Source organism: Archocentrus centrarchus, unplaced genomic scaffold, assembly GCF_007364275.1.
Source record: "Archocentrus centrarchus isolate MPI-CPG fArcCen1 unplaced genomic scaffold, fArcCen1 scaffold_33_ctg1, whole genome shotgun sequence".
NCBI classification, from domain to species: domain Eukaryota; kingdom Metazoa; phylum Chordata; class Actinopteri; order Cichliformes; family Cichlidae; genus Archocentrus; species Archocentrus centrarchus.
The window spans coordinates 3,746,971-3,770,308 of NW_022060261.1; the positions used below are offsets into that span (position 1 = coordinate 3,746,971).

Consider the following 23,338-nt stretch of genomic DNA (forward strand, 5'->3'; position numbering starts at 1 on the left):
TGTGTATTGACCCCCGCGCTGACCTTGGGTTTGGTTCTGTCCTCGTAGTTTCTTCGTGATGTTCTGCTGCTGCAGGTTCAGGAGCCGCTGCTGTTCCTTCTTCATCCAGCGGAGGCGCCCTCTCCTGAAGGCCGGGTCCTCCTCCATCAGCCGCTGAACTCTGACCTCAGGGTGGTTGGGGCTTTCATCGCCCCCGTCCTCGTCTCTCTCTCTCCGAGGGGACTCGTCTCTTTCGCCGTTTATGTCATCGTCCTGGAAACAAGTCAAAGAAGATTAAGCATGGCGGCGGCGGCTGACGGAGCGGGACAGCAGGTGCAAACGTACCTGAACGGGAATGATGCTCTCCATCTTGATCATTCGGTCTCTCAGAGCTTTGATCTCCTCGTCCTTCATGTTGTTCTGCAGCTTCACCTCCTGCAGGAGTCGCACACGTTTACCTCCGTCACCATCAAACTGCTCCTCTAGCGCCACCAACAGGTCGCAAATAAAACAGGTTATATGAGCCAGTCTGCATCACTCACCTCCAAAATATCCGTCAGTTTATCGATGTGAGCCTTCAGGTCGTACACGCCCCCTTTCTCTCCGCCTTCCCCTGTCTCTCCACCACCACTACCACCACCACCACCACCACCACCTCCTCCTCCACCTCCCCCCTCCTCAGCTGGGGGGCTCCTCTCCTCTCCGATGCCCACAGTGTCGCAGACGTCCTGGGCCACGGCCCTCCAGCTCTCCTTCTCGCTGGGATCCTTCTTAGCGTACATGCGGCACAGCTCCTTCATCTTGACGATGGACAGCGCCTCGATCTCCTGACGGGAGTGACGGAAGTCTCCCAGAGCCACCTGCGGGGGGCGCCACACACAGAGGAGCAGGTTAAAAAAAATGTGTTGTTGATGCTGGTTAGAAACTCCTGCTACATGATCGGGAATGCAGACGACAAACTCAGCTCTGCCTGATCTGAGTGGGCATTCACCACCTGCACTAACAGCCCGTCCACGAAGGCTGAGCTCCTGTTTAATGAGTGCAATCCTAGGATTTTATCTGGATGTTACTGATTAGCAGATATCTGTGTGACACACCCGTACTGTGTGGAGGTGCAGGTTGTTAACTCTCATCCAAATAAGGTCACTTCTACCCCTGAAAATCCAACATGGCGGCAGCCAGAATGCTACAGTGGAGGTTTCAGAAACCAGCAGACAGGAAGTCCCATCAGCTGCATTCAGCTTTTATACAGTTCATAAAATGCATTAAACTAATCTGCTCCAACTCCACAGACCAGCCTGAAGAGGTTTTTGAAGGACATGCAGAGTCTATCATGGCCCTGAGCGCACAGGTGTGAGAGGGTCCATAAGAAAAGGTCCTGAAATGTTGAACTGTCCCTTTAAACCCAGCCTGAGACGACTCTGATGATATCGTGTGTGTGTGTGTGTGTGTGTGTGTGTGTGTGTGTGTGTGTGAGTGAGTGAGACACCTCGTAGCAGATCTCTTTGACGGCCTGCATGCGGAGGTCCTCGATGGTGACCCGTTTGGGGTCTTTGCTGATCCTCCTCCTCTGGGGGATCTGATACACTCGCAGAGGCTCCCTCCTCTTCCCGCTGCTGGGCAGACCGCAGCGCTTCACTATGGACTGCACCTGGACACGGACACACAGGTGAGACAGGTGACCCTGCAGGTACATTATCCAGGTGTTCAGGGTGAGTCAGAGATGGTACCTTGTTGGCAGGAAGCTTCTCTCTCAGGGAGGAGATGAGCCTCCAGCTCTCCTCACAGGATCGTTTGTCCGAGTCGTCGCCGCTGTCGCTGTCTGCATACTGAACACACACACAGAGGTCAGAGGTCAGAGGTCTACCTCAGTGACCACATGAGCTCATGTAGAGGAGACACTCACCAGTCTGTGCTGCTCCAGCAGCAGGTCAGCCTCCTCCTTCTCTTTACGGTACTGAGTCTCCACGTCCTGCAGTCTGGAACACACCAACCAATCAGTACGTGCCTACAGACTCCTCAGTGATCAGGACACTGCTCCATGCTTATGATCTACAACGCCAAACATTATCTACAAATACTGTCTGACACCCCGGTGTCAGTCCCCGGTGCCCCCACCTCTTCTCCATCTCCAGTTTGATGTCGATGCCTTGCTTCTCCAGCAACTCCCTCTGGGCGTAGTTCCAGTCCTCCGGCTCCCCCTGCTGCTCGGCCGTGGCGCTGCGCTCCCTCTCCAGCCTCGCCTGCTCCGGGTGGTTGAACCGAAACACGTGATTCTTCCCCATCACGATGCGGTTACCTGGAGACAGAGAGGAAAACAGTGAAGCTGAGGCCTGCTGGAGGGTTTTGGGTGTAACCGATAATAAACTGCACTGAAGAACATGACAGGTGCTTCCTGTGGGTGCACAGCTGTAACTGTGGTGTGCGCTGGTACCTTGTTTCAACACGACGGCTTCGGTGATCTGCTTCCCGTTAACGTACGTCTCTGCTCCCACTAACGGCTCCAGGGTGACCACCACTGCAGAGACACACCGACAGCTTAGCCAGAGGAAGAACTCCACCCAACAGGGGCACAGAGACACGGCGCGTTCATGAGGAGGAAGTCTCAGGAGCATAAAACAGACTCAGCAGCAGGGATGGCTGCTCTTTGGGGGGGGAGGGGGGCAGTGATATGAATTCATCATGGCTGTTACAATCTGGGCTGCCCTTTGTAACATCAGTACAACAGTGGGCCCACAGCCCAGACACAGGAGGTACAGAGAAGCAGCAAAGCAGCACACAGGTAACAGCAGCAGGTGATGACACACAGCAGCTCCACATTCACACACACACACACACACACACACACACGTACACAGAGGCTGTGGGAGGGGTGTCAGGGGCAGGGGGGGAACAGGAGACATGGGTGTGAACATGAGGATGATGTCACCACGATAATGAGGAGCAGCAGAGGCGAATACCTGACTGAGATCCTGGCAGCTTTCACAGAAAGAGAAGAAGAAGAGAGTCACTCACTGAACACGCACACATACAGAGAGACTCACACAGACACACACACAGCTGTGGGATCCTTCCAGCTGTTTTCCAGCTTAATGGCTCTGAGTGGAAACAAACAGCTGGAGGCTCAGCTGAGACTCAGAGCTGAAGCTTCAAAGCAGCGGCTCTCTGAGCGACACACCATAAAAACACATGAAGTCGAGGCTGAGCTTCGATAGCGTCTCCTTCTACTGCTGTGGAGAGAAACCATTCAGGTGTTTATGTTATTTAACTTATAATAAAGTAACTGAAGCTGTGTGGAGGGTTTTCATTTTTCTTATCCTCAAAGCTTCTGATCCAGCAGTCCTAAAGCACCTCGGTGTCCTGCGAGCCTCGAGCTAAACCCTCCCAGAGCGGCTGCTCTCTAAGTTCCCAGCGCTCTGAGATAATTACAGCCTGCAACACGTTTACATTCAGAGCCGCTGAGAGCAGCGGGAGAAACGTGGCAGACATCAGAGAGGCCATCATCAATCACCTCAATGATCAGTCTGAGCACGGGGGGAAATAAAACTGATGCATTTCCACAGCCACGCTTTTATTTCTGTTATCATCATCAGACTCTGCATGATTCACAGTTCAGAAGAATCCTTAATGATGTCATCGTGGGCCTCGTTAAAGCTCCTCGGTCCGAAACGAGCTGTTTTAGTCCCTCCCCTGAAAGGTGTGCTCACAGGTGACGTCACCTCTTTATGACATCATAGAGCTCCAAAAATAAAAAAATGTAGAACCAGGTTTGATATGAACAGTGGAACAGAGACATGACAGGAGGAAATGCTTCAGTTACTTTAAAGCAACAGGAGGAAACAATGAAGCAGATTTTAATGAAACATGTAAACATGTAGTTTAACAGTGAGAGCAGAATACCACAGTATCAGAGCTTCAGAGGAGCTGACTGCTTCATGCCAGCAGAGGGCGCTCTAAGCCCAGGACTGAAGCTGCTTCTGCTCAGCACAATGAAACTCATAAAACACAAGTGTGGCACATCAGAGCGAACCAATCAGGGATCAGCTGTCAGTCATGTGACTTAGTCAGTTCAGAGGGTAAAGATCTCACCTTCTCCCTGCTCGTTGGTCTCACTGACAATCACACAGTGAATCTCCTTTATGAACTGACCCGACAGCTTAATGTCCACGTCCTGCTGTCCCACCCTGACACACACACACACACACCACACACACACACACCACACACACACACACACACACACACACACACACACACACACACAGAGAGAGAGAGAGAGAGAGAGAGGAAAAAAAAAACTTTATTCAAACATCACTTTGAGGTAGTTACAAAACTTCACCAAGAACAAAGATCAAAGCTGCATTGAAGTAACGACGAGCTTCTGATCAGGAAGCTGCTACATTTTGTAAAAGCGTTTCTGATAAGACGACGGTCTCAGGGTCGAGCTCCATCACACAACACTCTGGATCTCTGAGTGCAGGACTTTTACTAGTAAAACTGTAATTTTACAGTATTATTACTTCTAATACTGCAGTAAAGGATCTGTCTTCACACACTCAATAATTTTTCTGACCAAAGACCAACAGACTGATCGATTAACTGATTAATGTCCTTAATGATCGATGATGAAATCAGCGCTGACCTGGTGAAGCCCTCCTTGATGTAATAGAGGAGGCACTCAGACATCAGAGGGTCCTCATTCAGGTTGACCAGGTGAGGCGTCTGCAACACACACACACACACACACACACACACACACACACACACACACACACACACACACACACACGCGCGCGCACACACATGGTGGAGGTTACATTCGTTTCATGGAGTCTTCATCCTGAAGTTGAGTGTCTGACATGATGAGCTCAGCTGTTTATGAGCAGACATGGAGCTAAATCAGTTCATCAGCTTTTCTAACAGAGTGTGAAGCAGGTTTAACTGTCACAAAGCTGAGCCTGAACAGTGAAGACTGTTTAAGGCTCCACAGCTGTTCCCAATAAACAGCTGCAGCTGCTCACAGCTGTGTTATTAAGCAGGTATTACACCTTCAGTCGGCCTGTTCACAGGATCAAAGGTTTCTGCACACAGACTGGGAACGGGGATGAAGGGGTTAAATATAGACTCACTCCTTTAGGAGAGAAGACGCCCAGCGTTCCTCCATCTTCCTTTATGGACACGCCCATCTCTGCCAGCAGGGCCTCTCTGAGGGAGGGAGACACATCAATCATTCAGCTTTTGTTCCTCTGTCTTCATCTGAGCACCGACTCCACCCGCGGGGTCGGCTGTAAACACTACACTTCCCATGAGCCCCGGCTGCCACAGAGCCTAAAGGGCCCGTTACACCTGGTGGCCCCGTGCAGCAACAGTGAGGTCACACCTGCTGATGCAGGGTGTAGAGAGACGCTGCCGGAAAAACAAACTGATCTCTTTGGCTCTGGTTTCAGCCGTCTGTCCTCTGCAGGCGGCTCAGGAGGATAAAGCAGCCGTGAGAGCGTCGCCGTTTTTAAAGAAAAGCTCCTCCTCTGCCAGTGACAACAAATCGTGAACATTTAAAAGCTCAGAGTGAAAAACGTGGCGTTACCTCTCATGACGGATGGATTCGGTCTTCCTCAGCTTCTCCTCCCACGTCTCGTTCAGCTCAGCGATGATTTTCTCCGTTTCCTGAAGCACAAACACACACAGAGCCTCTGCTCATCATGTTCCATCAATCATTTCACCTCGTTAATAGCAGCGAGATTATCAATCAGCAGCTCCTGTCTGCAGGGTATTCATGGATACCATCAGAGGGTAAACTGAGGAAAACCTAAAAACATGAAGACCCTCAGCTCTTTTTCTCACATCTGCAGGTGGAAATGAATAAAGGAGGAGTTTCCTCTGAGGGTGGAGGCCACGCTGGCTCTAAGAGTCTGTTTCACACCTCTGAGCTCTGATGAATCAGCACCAGCTCATAAAAATCTCCTACCAGCAGTCTCTCAGCTGCTTCCTCTTTACTGATGTTCTCCGTGGACTCTCCCTCCTCTCCTTCCTCTCCGTCCTCGATCAGCTGATCGGGGTCAGCAGGAGCGTCACCTTCAGACTTTGGTTCAGCACCTGTGCAGGAAAAAAACACTTTAGTATAAGAACTTGATGAAGCATAAGAAGAGTCACATTTTTAAACCTTCAAACAGGTGTGGGCGGCTCAGAGGTCTGTCAGAAACTATATTCATGCACATTAAAGTGAGTGATTATTAACAGCTAATATTTACAGACAGATCTGCAGCAGCTGCTGCCTAAAACTGTGTGTTTAAAACATGAAGTTTATTTCATACAGAGGAGAGACAGATCCTCTCACTGCCTCTCAGCAGGACACAATAAACACAGACTCACCTGGAGGGGCGGAGCCGTTCTTAGGTGCAATCCCATTGGATGTGAGAGCCAGCTGAAGAGGGGAGGGGGGTGCACCTGCAACACCCCCGAGGCTGCTGCTGTTATTGACTTTAAGAGACACAGAAAGAGAAAGAGGAGGCGGAGTCAGGTTTAATTTCTAACAGGCTGGAATCCCAGCAATCCTGGTTATGTAAAGACAGCCTGTAAACACACACACACACACACACACACACACACACACACACACACACACACACACACACACACACACACACACACAGTTGCTGTTGTCTTTAAATAACATGCTGCACATGGTCGTGCCGTTCATACCGGGTTCAAATTAAGAAATAACAGCATGTGATGTGTGCGGTTCATTGGGCCGAGAACAGACTGGATTCCATGTTTATATGAAGTACAGTCTGTCTCACATTCACTACACAAACGCACACAGTGATAAGCACCACCATCATGGCTGTGTTTGTGTTCACGGTGTCTCAGGCTCGCAGCTTTTGCTGGTTACAAACAGGTGTGCGGTGCTGTAGTCGTTCTGGTCACCAGCAGACGGCCTCACGTGTCTGCAGTTTGCAGGGAGGATGCAGCCTGTCTGCAAACACTTGCTGACTACTCTGCAAGCAGCAGTGAGACTGAAATGTGTAAACTGGCAGCTGAGACCTTCAGAGTAAAAGCTACACCGCTTTGATATGTGTTTGCAGCTTTTACTTTGAAGGTAAACGTTAATCATTTGCGGTGCTGCCTCGAGGTGACTGTTGTTGTGATTTGGCGCCATATAAATAAAGCTGAATTGAATTGCTGTACTTTTGTGCAGATGTAATGGTGACGGAACAGCTCTGATGAGTTATTGAAGCTGAGGAGGAACAGAAAGAAAAGAGGAATAAACTCTGATGTGAGAATAAAGAAGAAAAAGCACTGATGAGACCATTTTGGTCGCAGGTGCTGACGTGCAGTTTTATACAGATTTAGGGTTGAGGTGTGTGTGGGTTTGTGGAGGGGACGGCAACCTCACCTCCACAAACACCTACCAGCTGCTGGAGCTGCCAGCAACCTCCAGCAACCAGGTCCCAACACATTTTTTTCACCAAAGGTTTCCGAGTCGTTAACAAGCACTCTCCAGGCCTTAGAGCCAATCTGTGGCTCTGTAGCTGCCACCAACCAGCCCAACTTCACCAACCCTCCAACAATCACTGCGATTGTTTTATCTTTGTTTCCATCCAAAGTTGAAGCAGTGTTCTTATAAATCCCCCTTTCTAATGAAGGCCTGGATGTTAAACTTTACTGTAACATGAGGGAGAACAGCCACACTGATCCTTTCATGGGAGCTGGAAGAATCTGAGCATGTTTAACCCTCAGCGGTGCCTCGTGTTTGTTTCTGTGATCCGACCCTGAAAAAGCAGATCTTTGGTCTGAAGTGTGCTCGTACCGGCGTTGTTGAGCAGCTCCTGCAGGCCCTGGGAGAACAGCAGGTTTCTCAGCCGCTCCACTTCAGCCTTCAGCTCTCTGATCAGTTTGGCGTTCGGATCTTCGTTGATCACGGCGTTACAGCGAATCTGTTTGGCACGGTCGGCGTACCTGGAAGCACACGGACTGAGTCAGATTACACTGAGGCGGATTCAGATCAGCTGATCAATAAGGAGCCTCACAGACAGATTAGAGCATCTGACCTCAGAGTGCTCAGTGTTTCTTCATAGTTGATGTCAGCAGGACTTAGAGCAGCGATCATTGCTGTGCGCGAGTTTCCTCCTGAAAGAAGCACACAGCAAACCTTCAAACTGTCTCTGAGCCCTGACTGTAGGCGTGGCTCATTACCCCTGATGTAACAGAGCCTGTTTATTAATGCTTGTTGTGACACTGTGAAGAGAACCGCAGCACAGCGGGTCCTTACCCAGGTTCTCCTTCAGTAGCCAGGTGAGAACAGAGTCTCTGTAGGGAATAAAATCACTTTTCCTCTTCTTGCTGCTCTGCTGCAGGTTGGAGGCAGGAAGCAGTCAGTTTCGTGTGCACATCTGAAATGATTTGACTTGCAAATGTGGAAGGTGTTGAATTACCATTTCAGCCAAAGCAGAAATCACTTTTCCTAACGTGGTCAGAGATTTGTTGATGTTTGCTCCTTCCTGCGTGCAGAGGAACAGCAAATACATCGTGACTGTGACAGCAGAAAGATGAGCACCACAAAGATAAACCGATTACGCCACGTTATGTCTGACCTTCAGCCGAGTGCCCTTCGCCCCCGAGGAGTCTGCTCGTTCACTTCCAGCCAGGTCGACCAGGCTGATCTTACTGACCTGCAGAGGAAAGAACCAAAATCAGAACTCTGCATTTAGAAACGCCCTGCGAGGACGGAGCAGAGCGGCTGACGCACCTTCTCCGTGTCCAGGCTGGTCATCTGGTCGCGTCGCTTTTGGGTGAAGACGATGGTGAAGACAGCGTGGGACCTGGACGACGTCTCGTTCATGTTTGTAGCCGCGACCGTCCTGCGATCAATAACCAGCAAGAAGGACTTAACTTAATCACAGTTCTTTACCTGACAGGTGTCACACACGCTTAACACAACAGCAGCTTTAACGAGGTACTGAGGGCGCCGTCAGCCGAACATCAGCTAACAGCTGATTAACAAATGCAGGGATGAACTGCAGGTATTTAGACTATTTCAGCCTCAGACAGTTCACAGCTTTTCTTAAACTTTGACCCGTGACATCATCGGGAAGAAGCCTGACCGAGCTTTGTTGCCGGCGTCCATCAGGTCCCGGATGTCCGTGAATCCGGTCACGGCCAGTTTGGACAGATCCTCCACGTAGGGCCCCAGGATGGGGTGCTCCCGCACCCGCAGAGTGCCCTGGGACTTCGGGTTCAACAGGTCCCGAACCCGCTCACAGTAGATCTCCATGTAGGACACCTGGGAGGCAGAGGAGGAGATGTTCATCCAATCGGCACTCAGGGAATCAGTCTGAATAAAACTGATCTGTCAGAAGGAGGCTTACCTCCACGGAGTAGGTGAGGTCAGGATCTGTGTTTTCTCCTGTTCTCTGAAACAGGTCCTCACACAGCTGCACACAGACAGACATCATTAATGTAACTCTGCATCAGTCTGGCCTTTCAGTCAGCAAATATTAAAGTCACTTACCTGTGGTATGATGCCTTCCTGTCCAGGCTCCTGTTTGCCCATCATAGTGTAGCTTTTTCCTGCACCCGTCTGTCCGTACGCAAAAATACACACGTTGTATCCTGGAAAACAACAACAACATGTTTGTGATCATTTTAAACATTTTCCTTTAGTGACCAACAACTTCCACGCTTTAGGATTTTAGGGGAAAAGTCTTCTGCTCATTCTATAAATAATAAATCTCTGCATCTTTAAATGCAGCCATATTACAGGAGGGTAGCTTTATCTGACTGACAGTTTAAAAAGTTAATCTTCTACTAAAATCTTCAGACCTCTTTAAATTCTGCTATATTTGAAACATGTGACCATATAAAGTCACTTGTCTGACAGCCTGAGATCAGCTCGTTACAAAAAAACGAGTGAAAAAACTTTTAGTGTTTACTTAAATATATTTATCTCATTATACACCAACCACAGCAACACCATAAATTTGACAGGACATAAGAAAAACCTCAATTTAACTGCTGCTAGCAAAGACACAACCAGACAGCACAACCCTCAGCCATTAGCATTAGCCTACGTAGCACTAGAGTACTCAACATAATCATGCTGTCATCATCATCATCATCATCATCATCATAACCCTCAGCAGTCTCATTATTAGTCTCAGTATGACTACTGTAATTATTAGTCTCTGTAGCACCACCAACAGCATCCGTCCGAGCCTCATTATTGGCAACGTGAAGCTTGTTGGAGGCCCAAAACTGCTAAAATTTAAATACATTTTAAAAATGCCACTAAATGCATTAAATAGACAAAAATAAATAAATGCAGGTAATAATGACTGACATGTTACATGAATAGTTTGGTTCTCACCCTGGGGTTGGGCTCCTCAGACGGTCACTGAGGGGTCGTTAACTGGAGACGAGTTCTGACTGATTTTAAAGAAGCACTGAAGGGTTTCACCTCACACGGCTTCAAAACAAGTTTACTTTGGATATTTATGGATGACACAAACTGCCAAAATTATAAATAAATGAGTCCAGATGCACCAAATCTGAGTAATAACCTATAAATTTATATTTGTTTTTTCCCTCTTTTTAATCATTTTTATATTTATTCACTTTTAATTTTAGCATTTATTTTGGCAGCTTTGGTCCTCCATACTGGACTGGATTAATAAAATCCTGAGAGCCGGGGAGCAGCAGACTCACCTTCGAAGGCGTGCAGCAGCATCTCCTCCCCGATGTCCTTATACACCTGCGTCTGAGAGGCGAAGCCGGGGTCATCGAGCTGCAGAAGCACAAACACACTCTGCTGTTAGCACCGATTCCTGGCTAATATGAATGTTTTCTGTGTATGTGTGTGTGAGAAGAGTGGGTTATCACCGTTGTGTGTGACCAGTAGGAGTAGTCAAAGGTGAAGTTCTTGGCTCCATCTTTGGGTTGTTTGGGGTTGGAGATGCCTGGAAAAAAATGATCAAAAAAAGAGCTTCACTTCAGGAGTCTGCACTGCTTTCTCCTCAGTTTTTAAAACTGAAGGCAACAAACTGTCACTGCTGAAGGCGGGCACGAGCATGTGACCCCTCCCAGCATTCACAGAACATATGACGGGCTCTGCGAATAAATATTTGTCAGATGGACGCACAGCTGCTAATAACAGTCCCGCCGCAGCAGTCTATTAATAACCAGCGTGTGTGTGTGTCTGTCAGTGTATGCAGCAGTAGGTTCAGACGTCACATGACCGCCCTGAAGCCTTCTGGGACTGCTGAGGCCATAAAAACCTCTAGCCCACTGAGGGACAGGCGCGTGTTAGCATTCTTTAGTGAAATCAATGGGGACTGTTAGCCTTGAGCTAAACTCTGTCATTTCTGTTACAGGTTAGCAGAAACTTCCAGCACTCAGCTGGAAGCTCAAACACCTTCAAGCGATGCTTCAGCTGCTTTCACACCTAACTGCGAAGCTGAAGGTCAGTTTTAACTTTATTAGCTCTCTCAAAGGAGGATTAAAACAAAAAAAACAATGTGGCGGTTTTATTATCTCCACATTTTTTTATACCCAGTTTACGATCCCATGTCACAATAAAATCCTGACAGAATAAAATCCTCATTATATCACAATGAGGTGGTCATAAAACAGCAGCCGGTAGGAGCCCTCTATCTGTCCTCTTATCCACGGTTGTGTCTTTTATTTCATAACAGCTTTTCTTCTTGTAAATTTTCACCAGAAGCACGATGACAGTCCTTATCTTTGACCTTTCAGATTATGGCAGCAACTGCCCTCTCACATGCAAAAACATTTTATCTGTCTTTATCTCTGTGAGGACCGCGGCGCCCCTCCAACCGTGCGAGGACATCTTCAGGTTAATGTCTCCGTGAGGGTCCTCATAAGCACTAAAGGACAGAACGTGTGTGTTGTTCTTACAGGTGGTGTTTCCCTGCATCTGGATCACACACTTGGAGTTGCGTCCGATCTCTCTGGAGTTGAACGGGCGGACTCGCACCGCCACCTTCACTGATGCACCCGCCATCTTTCAGCTCTGCCTACACCACCTGAGGACAGCCATTCAGAAAACCCGGTCAAAATAAGTAAATAAATAAACAGAAAAAAACAAAATCAAAACACTGAGTTCTCTTTTTCACTAATTTTTACACATTTATATTTAATTAACATTTTTATCTTTTATGCATGTTTCTACTGTTTCTACTGTGTTTTTAATATCTGCCTCCATTCCTGTCCGACCACTTTTCCATCTCTTTCCCAGCACTCCTCCCTTCATTTTACAAGTTTCTCTCATTCCCGCTCTTTTTTTTTCTCTCCTTCTCTTTTTCCAGTCCTCGGTTTTCCATCCACCCATCATACGTTTTTTCCTTCACACATTTTCCTCTCCTCTTCCATATATTTTCCTATAATCCCTGCCTCTTATCTTTTCCCCTCTCTAAAATGCCTTTTGACGATTTTTTTCCTTTCTCAGTTTCTGCTGTCATTGTCTCACGTTTATCTCCATCTTTCATTTTCCTCCATCTCTACTTTTTTCATGCTTTTATTGTGTCTCTAGTGTCTCTCATGCCTCGATTTTCCTTTCTTACCTCTAACTCATCCCAAGCATTTGAGCAATGCTTCCTCCTCTCCCTCTCTCCCCCCTTTCATTAGTGTCTCCCGAGCTCCTCCCTTCATTCTTTCCTCTCTTTACATTCCTGTTCTTCCTCGTCTCCACGAGGCTCCTTTTCACCCGTTTTCCCACTTTTTTCCTTCTTATTGTTCCTTTATTCCCAAACCTTTTCTCTCTTTGTGTGTCAGTCTGTGTCGATCGCCCTCGCCTCGGGCCTTTGTACACTACACTCAGCTCTCCTGGGAAGAAACCTCATCAGATACAGTTACTGTGTGTGTGTGTGTGTGTGTGTGTGTGTGTGTGTGTTAGCTCTGTCACAAGGTCAGCAGGTTATTGATCAGACAGTCAATCATCCATCAGAGTGGGCTGATCATCGACCCATCGCCCTGTTTGTGATCAGCTCAGCGATTGGTCGGCTCAGCTGGTGTGTGCGTTACTGTGTGTGTTTTAGTGTGTGTGCTCTATAATTTAGGCCTGTGTGGTCTGTAATGGTCACATGACTGACATTCTCCAATATAAGCTCACTCAGCGGCCTCTCGGGGAAGTCCTGAGTAAAACTTGACCTTAAATATTCATCGGCTCACTGAGTCATAAATAAAGTTTAATAAAGACATGAAGGAGAGTCTGAGATCCTCTGGAAGGGATGACGTCTCACTCTGATGCAGCTACAGAAACATGACAGCGGGGAATAATCCACAGCAGGGAGGTTTCCGTGAGCTCTGAGGTCATCAGGAGCTTCAGAGAAACGCTGATCATATTTATATGATTTATATTTAACCCTGTTCACACAGTAAACAACCATTTAGAATGAGTGGGCATCCTCCTAAATAAATATTCGAAGGAAACCAAACCCTGAGCAGGCCCTGATGCATCAGAGTGTGAATGCTGATTTTAAATCAGGATCATTTGGTGTGTGAGCACGCACACTTCCTGTGCCGTCTTTGTGACTTCCTGTGAGAGCGTCTGGGATCACATCAGTCTGTTTGCTCTGTGATTGAGCCCCACAGACGTCAGGCACGCTCATGAAGCCCTCCTCCACCCTCCTACAGCAGGCCATCTCTGCTGGGTGGAGCGAAGCGTCACACGTTTAAATAAACCAGCTTTGTGCGACGCCTCACTGACATGTGACCGACTAAAACGTGGAAATCTGAGCTGAAATCAGAGCGTGACTCTGACGCTCTGCTTCTGATTTCATTTCCATCGAAGCCTTTGATCTCATACCACAGAGCTGACCTCAGATCAGCCTGAAGATGGCTGCAGCGCAGAGACGCGGGAACATGAGACGAGCAAGCTGTTTCACTTTGAGCGAAAAATGACAAACATGAATCATCTTTGTTTTTCTTTCTGCTGACACGACTTCTAACACCCCCCCCCCGAGTTCACCGAAATACTGCAGGTAACATTAATGATGTCATCAGCTGATACTGAGCGCCTCATCAGGGCTGCTTCAGTGCTCAGAAATGATGTCATCATTACATAATACAGGCAGGAAATATGCAGCAACAAAAATGACTGAAAAATATCTAAAATCTAAAAGTGTCATTATTTAAAGGCTGACACCTGCAAACAAGGTTATAAATGGTGAATGGGCTAGTTCTTATATAGCGCTTTTCTACTCAAAGTGCTTAAACACGTTTTACATTTACCCATGCACACCCACTCATACAAGCACTTCCATATTAACTAAGCTAAGTGCTTTAATTGTCTAACATTCACACACATTCACACTCCCGACGGTTGCGTCGGAGAGAAACTTGGAGTTAAGTACCTTGCCCAAGGATACATTGGCATGTAGCCTGGAGTAGCCAGGAATCGAACCCCTGACCTTCCGATCAGTAGGTGACCTGCTCTACCTACTGAGCTACAGCAACCCCAGTTATAACAGCTGACATTAATACAAACACATCATTCAGGGTCAGAGGTGTGTGTGTGTGTGTGTGTGTGTGTGTGTGTGTGTGTGTGTGTGTGTGTGTGTGTGTGTGTGAGAAAGCAGCCTCATGCTTTTATCCAGGTTCAAGTTATGAGTTAATAACGAACAGGAAACATCCTGAGTTTGCTCATGATGCAGCCTCCATCTGAAACTCAGCCACACACACACGCACGCACACACAGAACAGCAGCAGGAGAGTGTGTATTTGCTCTGTCAACACACGGACAAGATGGTGGATACAGATACTGGATTGTACTCTAATCTTATTGTGTGTGTCTGTGTGTGTATGTCTGTGTTTGTGTGTCTTTAGGTGAGCGAGCAGCCTTCATACCACAGAGCCCAGCAGAAAGGCTGACTTCATGCCACAGGCATCCCAACACACACACACAGGGAGTGATTCAGAGTGTGTGTGTGTGTGTGTGTGTGTGTGGAACAGGCCCGGCTGGTCGTGCTGCTGTTGGACTAACAGCTGTTTAAACACGCAGGAACACAGAGAGCGTTTCCCTTCGCAGGAATAAAGATTCCAGTCGTGTCGCTCGTCTTTAATCTCACGACTCAAACCAGCTGGATCGCCTGCCAGCCAATCAGCTCCTCTCAGACAGCGAGACAGAGCACACTCAGACAGGAATTACACAACACACACACAGACAGAGGAGCAGGAGTGTGGAAACAGAGGCAGCCACAGTGAAGCTGCTCAGGCTCCACCTCTGTCCTCCACCTCTGTCCTCCACCTCTGTCCTCGCTGCAGCAGCAGGTCGGAGTCCCACAGAGAGGACCGGGGATCTGCTGCTGTCACATCACGATAACATCTGAGCCTCTGAACCACAAACCTGCGTCTGCACATGTAAACATGACAAACAACACAAGTTCCAGTCACTGAAGGGAACCTGGAGAAGTCTCACACTCGTGTGTCCCTCTGCACTCCTTACCTGATGATGGAGGCTTTCCAACACAGGCCACAGGGACGGAGCAGTAACCTGTGGATCACACAGGAATACAGACCTGCACCCTCAGGGGGATCCTCCAAACTACAATTCCCAAAGTTTCCTGAACAGCAGGGGAAAGATTCCCTCTGTATTAGGAAGATGTAAAATATTAGCACCCTGCTGACTCTAGCTTCCTCAGAAATGTCTTTAAGGCGGACGTGATGAATACGGATGGACGCTAACACATCTGGATGTGTGATGTCAGCAGCTGCGCAGGTAGACCGATGTGAGTTACAGCTTCTCAGACACGAACCATGTGATATAAGCAGCCCTCAGGTTCCTGTAAGGTCTGAATACCAAACACAAAAACGCATGTTCGTCCATCTTCAGTCATTCTGTAAGCATCAGGTACCAAACACACCACCAGCCCTCCATCGTCCTCACTTTAACTTCACAGACCTTCAGAAATGTTATCGTGAAGGCCACGGCCATATCTGAGATTCCAGCTACACAACAGTGTGTGACGCCCTGAGACGACAACATCGGGGAACAAACTCGTCTCACTGTCTGATCACTGACTGATGGAAAAGCCACCTTCTGCCTGCAGCTGAGCGTGTCTGCATGTACAGCAGAGCTCCACCTTAAAGCTGAATGAGGAAATAAATGGAACGCTGTGGACCTCCTCACTGCTTCCTGACGTGGATCCATGTGAGTCCACAGATCTGCTGACCCTCCTGCAGCTTCCTGTGGTGCTCGGGTCACTGCAGCTCATTACTGATCTGCTGTGAACACATCATCACCATCCACAGCCATGTGGACAAACTCCCACAGACTCACTCTGCTGCTCCCATGTGCAGGCCTCTGAGGAGGAATGTGATAATGAATGGTCTCCATACCACACACACACACACAGACACACACACCCTATGGTAACATATGCACACAGACAGCTAAAGATAGCCATCGGCTCGACTCGACGCCCAGTTTGCACAGAAGGTTTTTACACTGTTTGATCAGAGCTGACGTTACATCCTGGTCACATGACTGCGAACCACATGCTGCTTTCATGTGCAGTGGGAAATATTAGCATTGCAGACTCAGCATGGATAATGAAAGCCTCACACTCTCACACGGCCAGAGTAGCTGAAGCATTTGGATGAGTTTAACCCCAGGCTGAACTCATCTAAACCCATTAACCCCCCCCCCGGGGTGAAAAATGAGGCTGCAGTTCCTCTAATGTCCACTGGAAGCTGTGAGTCAGTCCCGTATAGACGCCCATGTTAAAATGTCAAGTTTACAGCAGAAAGAATCATGTTTACACAAGAAGTCTGAGCTCCAGTTTGGGTGAGTAAGTTCTGCTACTCAGTACATCCAGATAGGCTGCAGCACCCCGAGGCCCTGACATGCATGGATGGATGGATGGATGGATGGATGGATGGATGGATGGATGGATGGATGGATGGATGGAGTGTGTCTGTGTGATGCACAGCCACAAAAATGTCACAAGCCAACACTATCAGGGCTGGGGGGGGTCCTTCAGTACTGAGCAACTGCTTGCTAGTGCAAATAGCCACACTGCTAGCTAACTATGACGATAGCTAACAGCTGAAATTTGCAGCCTGGTGTGATGGTACCTCAGCAAGGTGCAGCGCCGGCCAATCAGGCGCTAGCGAGAACCCTGCTATGAATGCAGCTTAATAACCAAGATAGCTGTTCACAGGATTATTAATCAATCACTTCCCTCTGATCAGCCCTCAAAGCCATCAAATAAGCTGAAGGGGATCCATTTATTTGGCTTGATTTGTTTGGCCAGTGAGAGGAGCATTAAACCCCGATGTTTGAGGGGCTGAATCCACACAGGGAAGCACAGGAGGCCTTTCCACTCTGACACTACAGCTGCACTGAGTCCAAATACTGACTCACTGGAGTCTAAAAACAAGAGAATCCAGAGAAAACAATAATGTTAGCGTTCCTGTGTGCAGTGAAGCTCTCATTTTACCTCATGTCATAAATCCATCACCTCTGCATTAGTCCCAGACTCACTCTGACAGGCTGAGGCAGGTCAGGTCGAGCCGAGGTCACAGTTTGTTGTACAGAGATAAATGTAAGTGTGATTAATGTGTTTCACTGTGTTAAATAACCACGGCTGTGACAGAGGAGCAGCCCTGCCTGCTATGAGGACAGCAGCATTTACAGCTTAACTAAAGCAGCCAGAAGAAGACAAAACAGGAAATGGAAGCAACAAATAAGGTCATTCAGTAACTGGAGGTCCTCTGTGACAGGCTGACCTCTGCTTGGAGACAAAGGAGTCCAAATATTATTTAAGCTTTTCCATCTGCTCACACTCAAAGTAATCGAGTCAAATTAAAGCTTCACCATCGACTCAGAGTTTAAAACCGACCACACTGTCTGTGGTTTACCGTCAGTACCCTGATTACCTGGAAACCACTGCTGCTTCCCATGTTTAGAGGCTGAGGACAAGAAACAGGAAATCTGGGAATTCAGCTGCTGTAAACACAGACGACGGAGATCAGAGGAGGCCGGACTTTAACGCTCTGCCGTGCTTTCGCTTCGTCCGCTTCACCGTAATCCCGTCACCTCTGCAAGTCCACGAGGGCCTCCACGGTGTGACTTCATCAGTGCTACAGTCAGAAAGCAGCAGCTGTGACTGTATGATGAGGCTGGGAGCTTCACCATGACTGAGGCAGCATTTCCTCTCTGTTTATGTGAGCACGGCCCCAACCGAGGAGCTCATGGAGGTAAGAGCTGCAGGCGTTCGCAGCTCTGCTGCCATCCATGTTAAAATCAACACAAATGGAGCGCCAGGGCGGCTCAGCCGTTGAGCCCGTGACCACGTATGCTGCGTGGCAGTGCAGACGGTGATGGTTCGAGTCCTGACCTGTTGCCATTTACAGTGTGTCTTCCCTGATCTTTGTTTCTACACTGGAAACATAAAGCTAAAAAAAAAAAAACCTTAAATGGAGCCTGTGAGCCGATGGAGGCAGACAACTCCTCCTCCTCATCCTCACATCATTCTCCTCACACACCCTCCCTGAGTCAAAGCTGCAGGATTTCCCATTTCTCAATGCCTACTCCACCCCAGCATCCACCTGTAGTCTCCAGGTAACTAATAACTCCTCCCTTTTCTGTGCATCATACCTGTGGTGACTCATGAGCTGGGAGCCTGGAGGCCAGACTCCGACTGCAACCTGCTGCAACCGTTATGAATCATTTCTGTTGTGATCTGACTGCAAACCACCAAAGAAGAAGTGATGAACAGCTTCCTGCTGATCATCGTTTACAGCAGCAGATCAGAAAAACCTGAGCGAGTGAAAGTCACAAAAGAAAAACAGAGCTTCCAGCTTGTATCGTGCTGCGATGGAAAAACTCTGTACAGTATTTGTTAAGAAACCCCGAACCATGGTGTTAATAAGACCTCTGATTTCTTTGAAAATGACCCTGCATCCATCTTTTACCTACAGTCTGTGGTAAAAGAGTCAAAGAGGTCACGCAGCAGGAGAGGATTTAGGGTGGAGCTACCACACGAAGGTGCAGTGCCCCTCAGGTTCTCGGCCAGACCCGCCCCCTCGCTCATCAAAACACCGAGACGCTGATGAGTACAAAGATCAGATCGATGTTTCAAACGCGTCATACATCATTTGACGTGTGGGCGACTTCAGGTGGCTGTCCATCTTTTACCTACAGTCTGTGATGGAGCAGCACCAGCCCGAGTGCTGAGGTTTGATTTCCTGTCTCAGAAGGTGAGGACCAACCAAACCGTCCTGATCCTCCATCATCCAAACCCCCCCAGGGGTCCTCACAAAGACGGGTCTCCACACTCTGACGTGATGGAGGAGATGATTCTGTCACTCATGTTTAAGGTTTGTGGGGGTTGCCTAATCACATCAGAGCAGAATTCAGACAACATGCAGCTAAAAATACACACACACACACACACACACATACACACACACACAGATAGCTGAGATGCCAGCTGAGAAATGCTTTAGCCTCTCGGGCTAACTTTAGCGAGGCTGACATGAGCAGAGGTGAACGCTGCAGTTCCAAAAGTATGTGGACACACCTGTAGTGGTGCTGGGGGGGGGGGGGGGGGGGGGCTCAGCACATGACGGCGGGTTTTAACCCACTGCAGCCGTCAACAATGAGCAGATTAGCGCTCGTGCTTCAGGGATGAAGTAAGTCCCTTTGTCCACATACTTCTGGTCACATGCACAGCGATAAGAATGATGTAATGATGTGTCAACAAACCTGAGGAGGACACAACAGCAGCCCCTTAAAGAGCCGGCCTGCTGCCAGTTTAGCAAACACATTTTTCAAAATAAAAGCTCAGAAACAGAGACAGCTGACAGAAGCCTCCGCTGTGATTTCTCAATGCAGAAACATTACATCAGCACCTCTGAAACTACACAAACACTGTGTGGCTCCATCAACAACCACCTAATCAATCACAAATGAAAATAAAAGACCACTAAAAGCAGCCGAGGCCGTTAGAGGGTCCAGTCTTAGCGCTCCACCCTCTCCTCCCGGGGTGGGCAACATTGTTGCCCTCTGACTGGCGTAGATACAGTAAACAAAGAGCCGCACACTGAGCGAGCAAACACAAAGATGACACACAAAGACCTGAAACACGTTAAAGCGCTTTAACACAAAGGAGTATTTACAGTTGTGGAGTCAAACTGCCTCACACGGGCTCAGACGAGCCGGATCAAACTTCTCACCTGTGACCTGCAGGGTACCTCCATCACTCTATCAGTCACTCAGTGTAGCTGTTGAGGGCTTTTATTGTGAAAGGCATGAATAGGAAAGAAGCCCTTCTCACGCATATGTAGAAAAAACTGAGTTTCAGGTCAGATTTGTAGTGACAGTCGTCAAATCAGGCTCCAGAAACCAGCAGGTGATGTCACAGTGCCTGTGTCCATCTTTTATATACAGGTTTGGTTTTAATTCTTAAAACTTTTTTACTTTAAAGTAGATTTAGTTTCATTCTTTTAAACATTTCTTAGTGATGTAATGTTTGTTTTTCTCCTTATGTTCAGAGGTCACAGGTCACGTGTACACTGATAAAATCAGTCTAGACCAGACGGCCGATCTGGAAATGATCTGCAGATGATTGAATAATGAAAATGCTCTTTAGTGTCCCACAGATCGGCCTGCAGCTCACAGTTCATCTGCTGATTATTGATTGATTAATTTCAGGAAATACCAAAAAACAAAAGCATGTCCCAAACAGCCACACCTTCACTGAGCAGGGCTGCAAATTATTATCATTTTCATTATCAGCAGGCATCTCTAACCCTGAAACCCGGTGATACACCTCAGTCAGCATAACAGCAGCACCCACACCGCCCACAGCTGCAGCTTATTATGAAATATGAGCCAAAACGCAGGTCCAACAATCAGATCCGCATGTTTACAGGGTTTCACTTGAAAAATATGGTTAATATGGTTAATTAATGGTGATTTCATATAACATTTATTGATCGTTGTTATTATTATTGAGGGCAGGAAACCTTCAGGCAGCAGCTGCAGGTTTACTTTTATTCACTGCTAAACTTTTATCATAAAGTTTTAAACCATTAAAACTTTCATAAATAATTAGAAATAAAAAGTAACCCTGATAAATAAAACACCTGCCTAACATTCAATAATAATAACAGTTATAACTGTGCGCGTGCTCCGCTCTGATTGGCTCGCGTTACCGGAGGTGACTCACCTGTACCGGACCGGAGGAACCCGTGAGTCTCGTGGAAGCCACGCGATGCTCCGCTCACTCTCTCCCCATGTCCACGTCCAATAAACAAAAAATAAATAAACAAATAAACAAACGCTCCCGGGGGCGCAGCCGCTCCTGGTTCCGGCCCCGGTTCCGGTGCGGGCCTGTCGGTACCGGGACAGCCGGGCGGGAGGGAGGGGGTGAAGCTGGGTGGGGGCGCTGCGGCGTCCCGCAGCCTCAAAGAAAAGTTTTACCGGACACGAACCGGAGCTCCTCCGGGGTAACGGCAGCACCGGCGCCTCGAGCTCAACTTTTCCCCGGACTGACGTCACCGTCCGGTGAACCGAGGCTGGGGTAAGTTGAGGCCCGCCGCTGGCTGGCGGGGCGGTGAATCACGGCAGGTCCGGGACAGCCCGTCGCTGAAAAGTCGGTAATCCGGCGGTCAGTCCGGCCGACGGCCGCTCCTCGTGCTCCTGTCCGCGGGGAGCGGGACTCGAGCGGCGAACCGGGCGTGAGCGGAAAGTTTGAGCGGAGAAATGGAGGAAAAGGGGAGAGAGGTGGAGAGGCTGGCCGGTGGCCTGGCCGCGCGGCGGGTGAGTGCGTGTGAGTGCGGGCGCGTCCCCGCGACGGAGCGGATAGCGGTCGCGCGGACACTCAGGAGACAGGAGGTCTCACTCTGACGCAGATCCCGGCACCGGGACCGAGGAGGTTTTTCCCTGCAGGCTCTCAGGGTTAAAGTCTTTACTTTACCCTAATACTGCAGGAAATACTGCGCTGTCTACTGCACTGCAGTAACTCCACAGTTATTCTGGAGCAGCTTTCATTATGTCTCTTTATTATCGCTGTTCTATATAAAACACACACTAAACCTTCAGTATGATTAAGATTAAGATTAAGATATTAAGATAGTGTTTATTTGTCACATGCACGGTTATACACAGTACAATGCACAGTACTGTGTGGCCTGTGGTGCTGTAGATTCTACTGTTTTTTTATTCTGTTGTTTCCTGCTGCTCCTGCTGTCACAGTCACGTGGGATCAATGAAGTATCTCTTTCTAAAAAACTGAACACTAATGTCTCCAGAAGGGTCTTTAAGTGAGGCTGTATTTGAGCTGATGGAGTGCATCATCCTCATACTGAGACGATCTCTGGCGCCATGTCGGCCCCTGATGGCGGAGCCTGACTGTTAAAGGAGCAGTCCGTCTGCTTTCCAGGCTCACAGACTCCCTGAGGGTTGATCAGCTGTGCGAACTGATGCAATCCAAATCTGAGTGACTCAGTCTGGGGGGGCGACCTGTTATCATTCAGTCAGACTCGTGGGGATCATGCAGCATCATAAACTGAGTCTAAACACACAGAGATGACTCACACATCTTTAGATTCAGTGTAACGTACACTTTCATCGTTGATGTTCACATTGATAACCGGCCCTGAATCAGGTTAGACTCAGCAGATCCTGCAGAGCTTCACTGTGTTTCAGTGTCTCAGTGTTCTCAGCTGTGTGTGCGTTCATGGCTGCACCACAAACAGGAGCTGCTCACAGCTAATCCAGCTGCTCTTAATCAGGACAATGTGACAAACTAAGAAATACAGGGCTGTGTTTGTGTTTACGGGGCAGGACGAAACATAAGGAACACCTCTGTGTGTCAGGCTTAAAGTCCAGCAGCACCGCGGTGTGATTAAAGATTATTTATGTCTCAGTGTGACGGGTAAACAAGTTCTTATCTCTTTCTGTGTGTGTGTGTGTGTGTGTGTGTGTGTGTGTGTGTGTGTGTGTGTGTGTTTGAGATAAATCACTACAAGCGCGCCTGTGTGTGTTTTATGCTGTGTTTACACAGTGGCACTGCGGGGGCTCGACTTCCTTCAGGGGACAAAAGCACGTCCCTGTGAGGCAGCCCTTCACTTTAAGCGTGCAGACTACAGGGAGGGTCCCAGGAGTGGATGGAAGTCCTGAGACGTCCTCTGAAGTGACAAAAACACAACTTTGTGTGACTGTTGTGTGTCAGTCTTTGTGAGGACATGCTGGGCGGTCCTCCTTTGGGAGCGTTAAAGGACTGCTGGAGGGGTCAGGCCTGTTTTGAAGGACATGTGACTCCATTATGTTAGGGAGGTCCTCACAAACACAGCAGCACAAGCTCGAGTGTGTGTGTGTGTGTGTATGTGTGTGTTT

General features: G+C 48.3%; 1 protein-coding gene across 3 annotated transcripts in view; it reads right to left on the reverse strand.

Moving 5' to 3' along the window:
* LOC115776557 (kinesin-like protein KIF1C) overlaps window positions 1-21,748 on the reverse strand; it is a 28,694-nt gene extending 6,946 nt beyond the window's left edge. For 2 of the 3 annotated variants that reach the window (XR_004019475.1, XM_030724276.1), the window contains exons 1-26: window positions 11,890-11,995; window positions 10,855-10,931; window positions 10,681-10,759; window positions 9,488-9,588; window positions 9,345-9,410; window positions 9,081-9,259; window positions 8,726-8,837; window positions 8,571-8,648; window positions 8,412-8,477; window positions 8,249-8,327; window positions 8,028-8,106; window positions 7,787-7,935; window positions 6,349-6,456; window positions 5,945-6,072; window positions 5,564-5,643; window positions 5,109-5,184; window positions 4,622-4,701; window positions 4,069-4,163; window positions 2,414-2,497; window positions 2,098-2,278; window positions 1,886-1,958; window positions 1,710-1,808; window positions 1,469-1,630; window positions 522-839; window positions 325-414; window positions 24-252 (exon numbers count right to left, since the gene is read on the reverse strand). Coding sequence is in view for 2 of the 3 variants with exons in the window: in XM_030724276.1 (XP_030580136.1) it covers window positions 24-252; window positions 325-414; window positions 522-839; window positions 1,469-1,630; window positions 1,710-1,808; window positions 1,886-1,958; window positions 2,098-2,278; window positions 2,414-2,497; window positions 4,069-4,163; window positions 4,622-4,701; window positions 5,109-5,184; window positions 5,564-5,643; window positions 5,945-6,072; window positions 6,349-6,456; window positions 7,787-7,935; window positions 8,028-8,106; window positions 8,249-8,327; window positions 8,412-8,477; window positions 8,571-8,648; window positions 8,726-8,837; window positions 9,081-9,259; window positions 9,345-9,410; window positions 9,488-9,588; window positions 10,681-10,759; window positions 10,855-10,931; window positions 11,890-11,995 (2,974 nt within the window). In the remaining variant the exon portion in view is untranslated. Of the gene's footprint in view, window positions 1-23; window positions 253-324; window positions 415-521; window positions 840-1,468; window positions 1,631-1,709; window positions 1,809-1,885; window positions 1,959-2,097; window positions 2,279-2,413; window positions 2,498-4,068; window positions 4,164-4,621; window positions 4,702-5,108; window positions 5,185-5,563; window positions 5,644-5,944; window positions 6,073-6,348; window positions 6,457-7,786; window positions 7,936-8,027; window positions 8,107-8,248; window positions 8,328-8,411; window positions 8,478-8,570; window positions 8,649-8,725; window positions 8,838-9,080; window positions 9,260-9,344; window positions 9,411-9,487; window positions 9,589-10,680; window positions 10,760-10,854; window positions 10,932-11,889; window positions 12,018-21,167 lie in introns of those variants that run through there. The other variant, XM_030724274.1, reaches the window with a different exon arrangement.
* Between the last annotated feature and the right edge of the window lie 1,590 nt (window positions 21,749-23,338).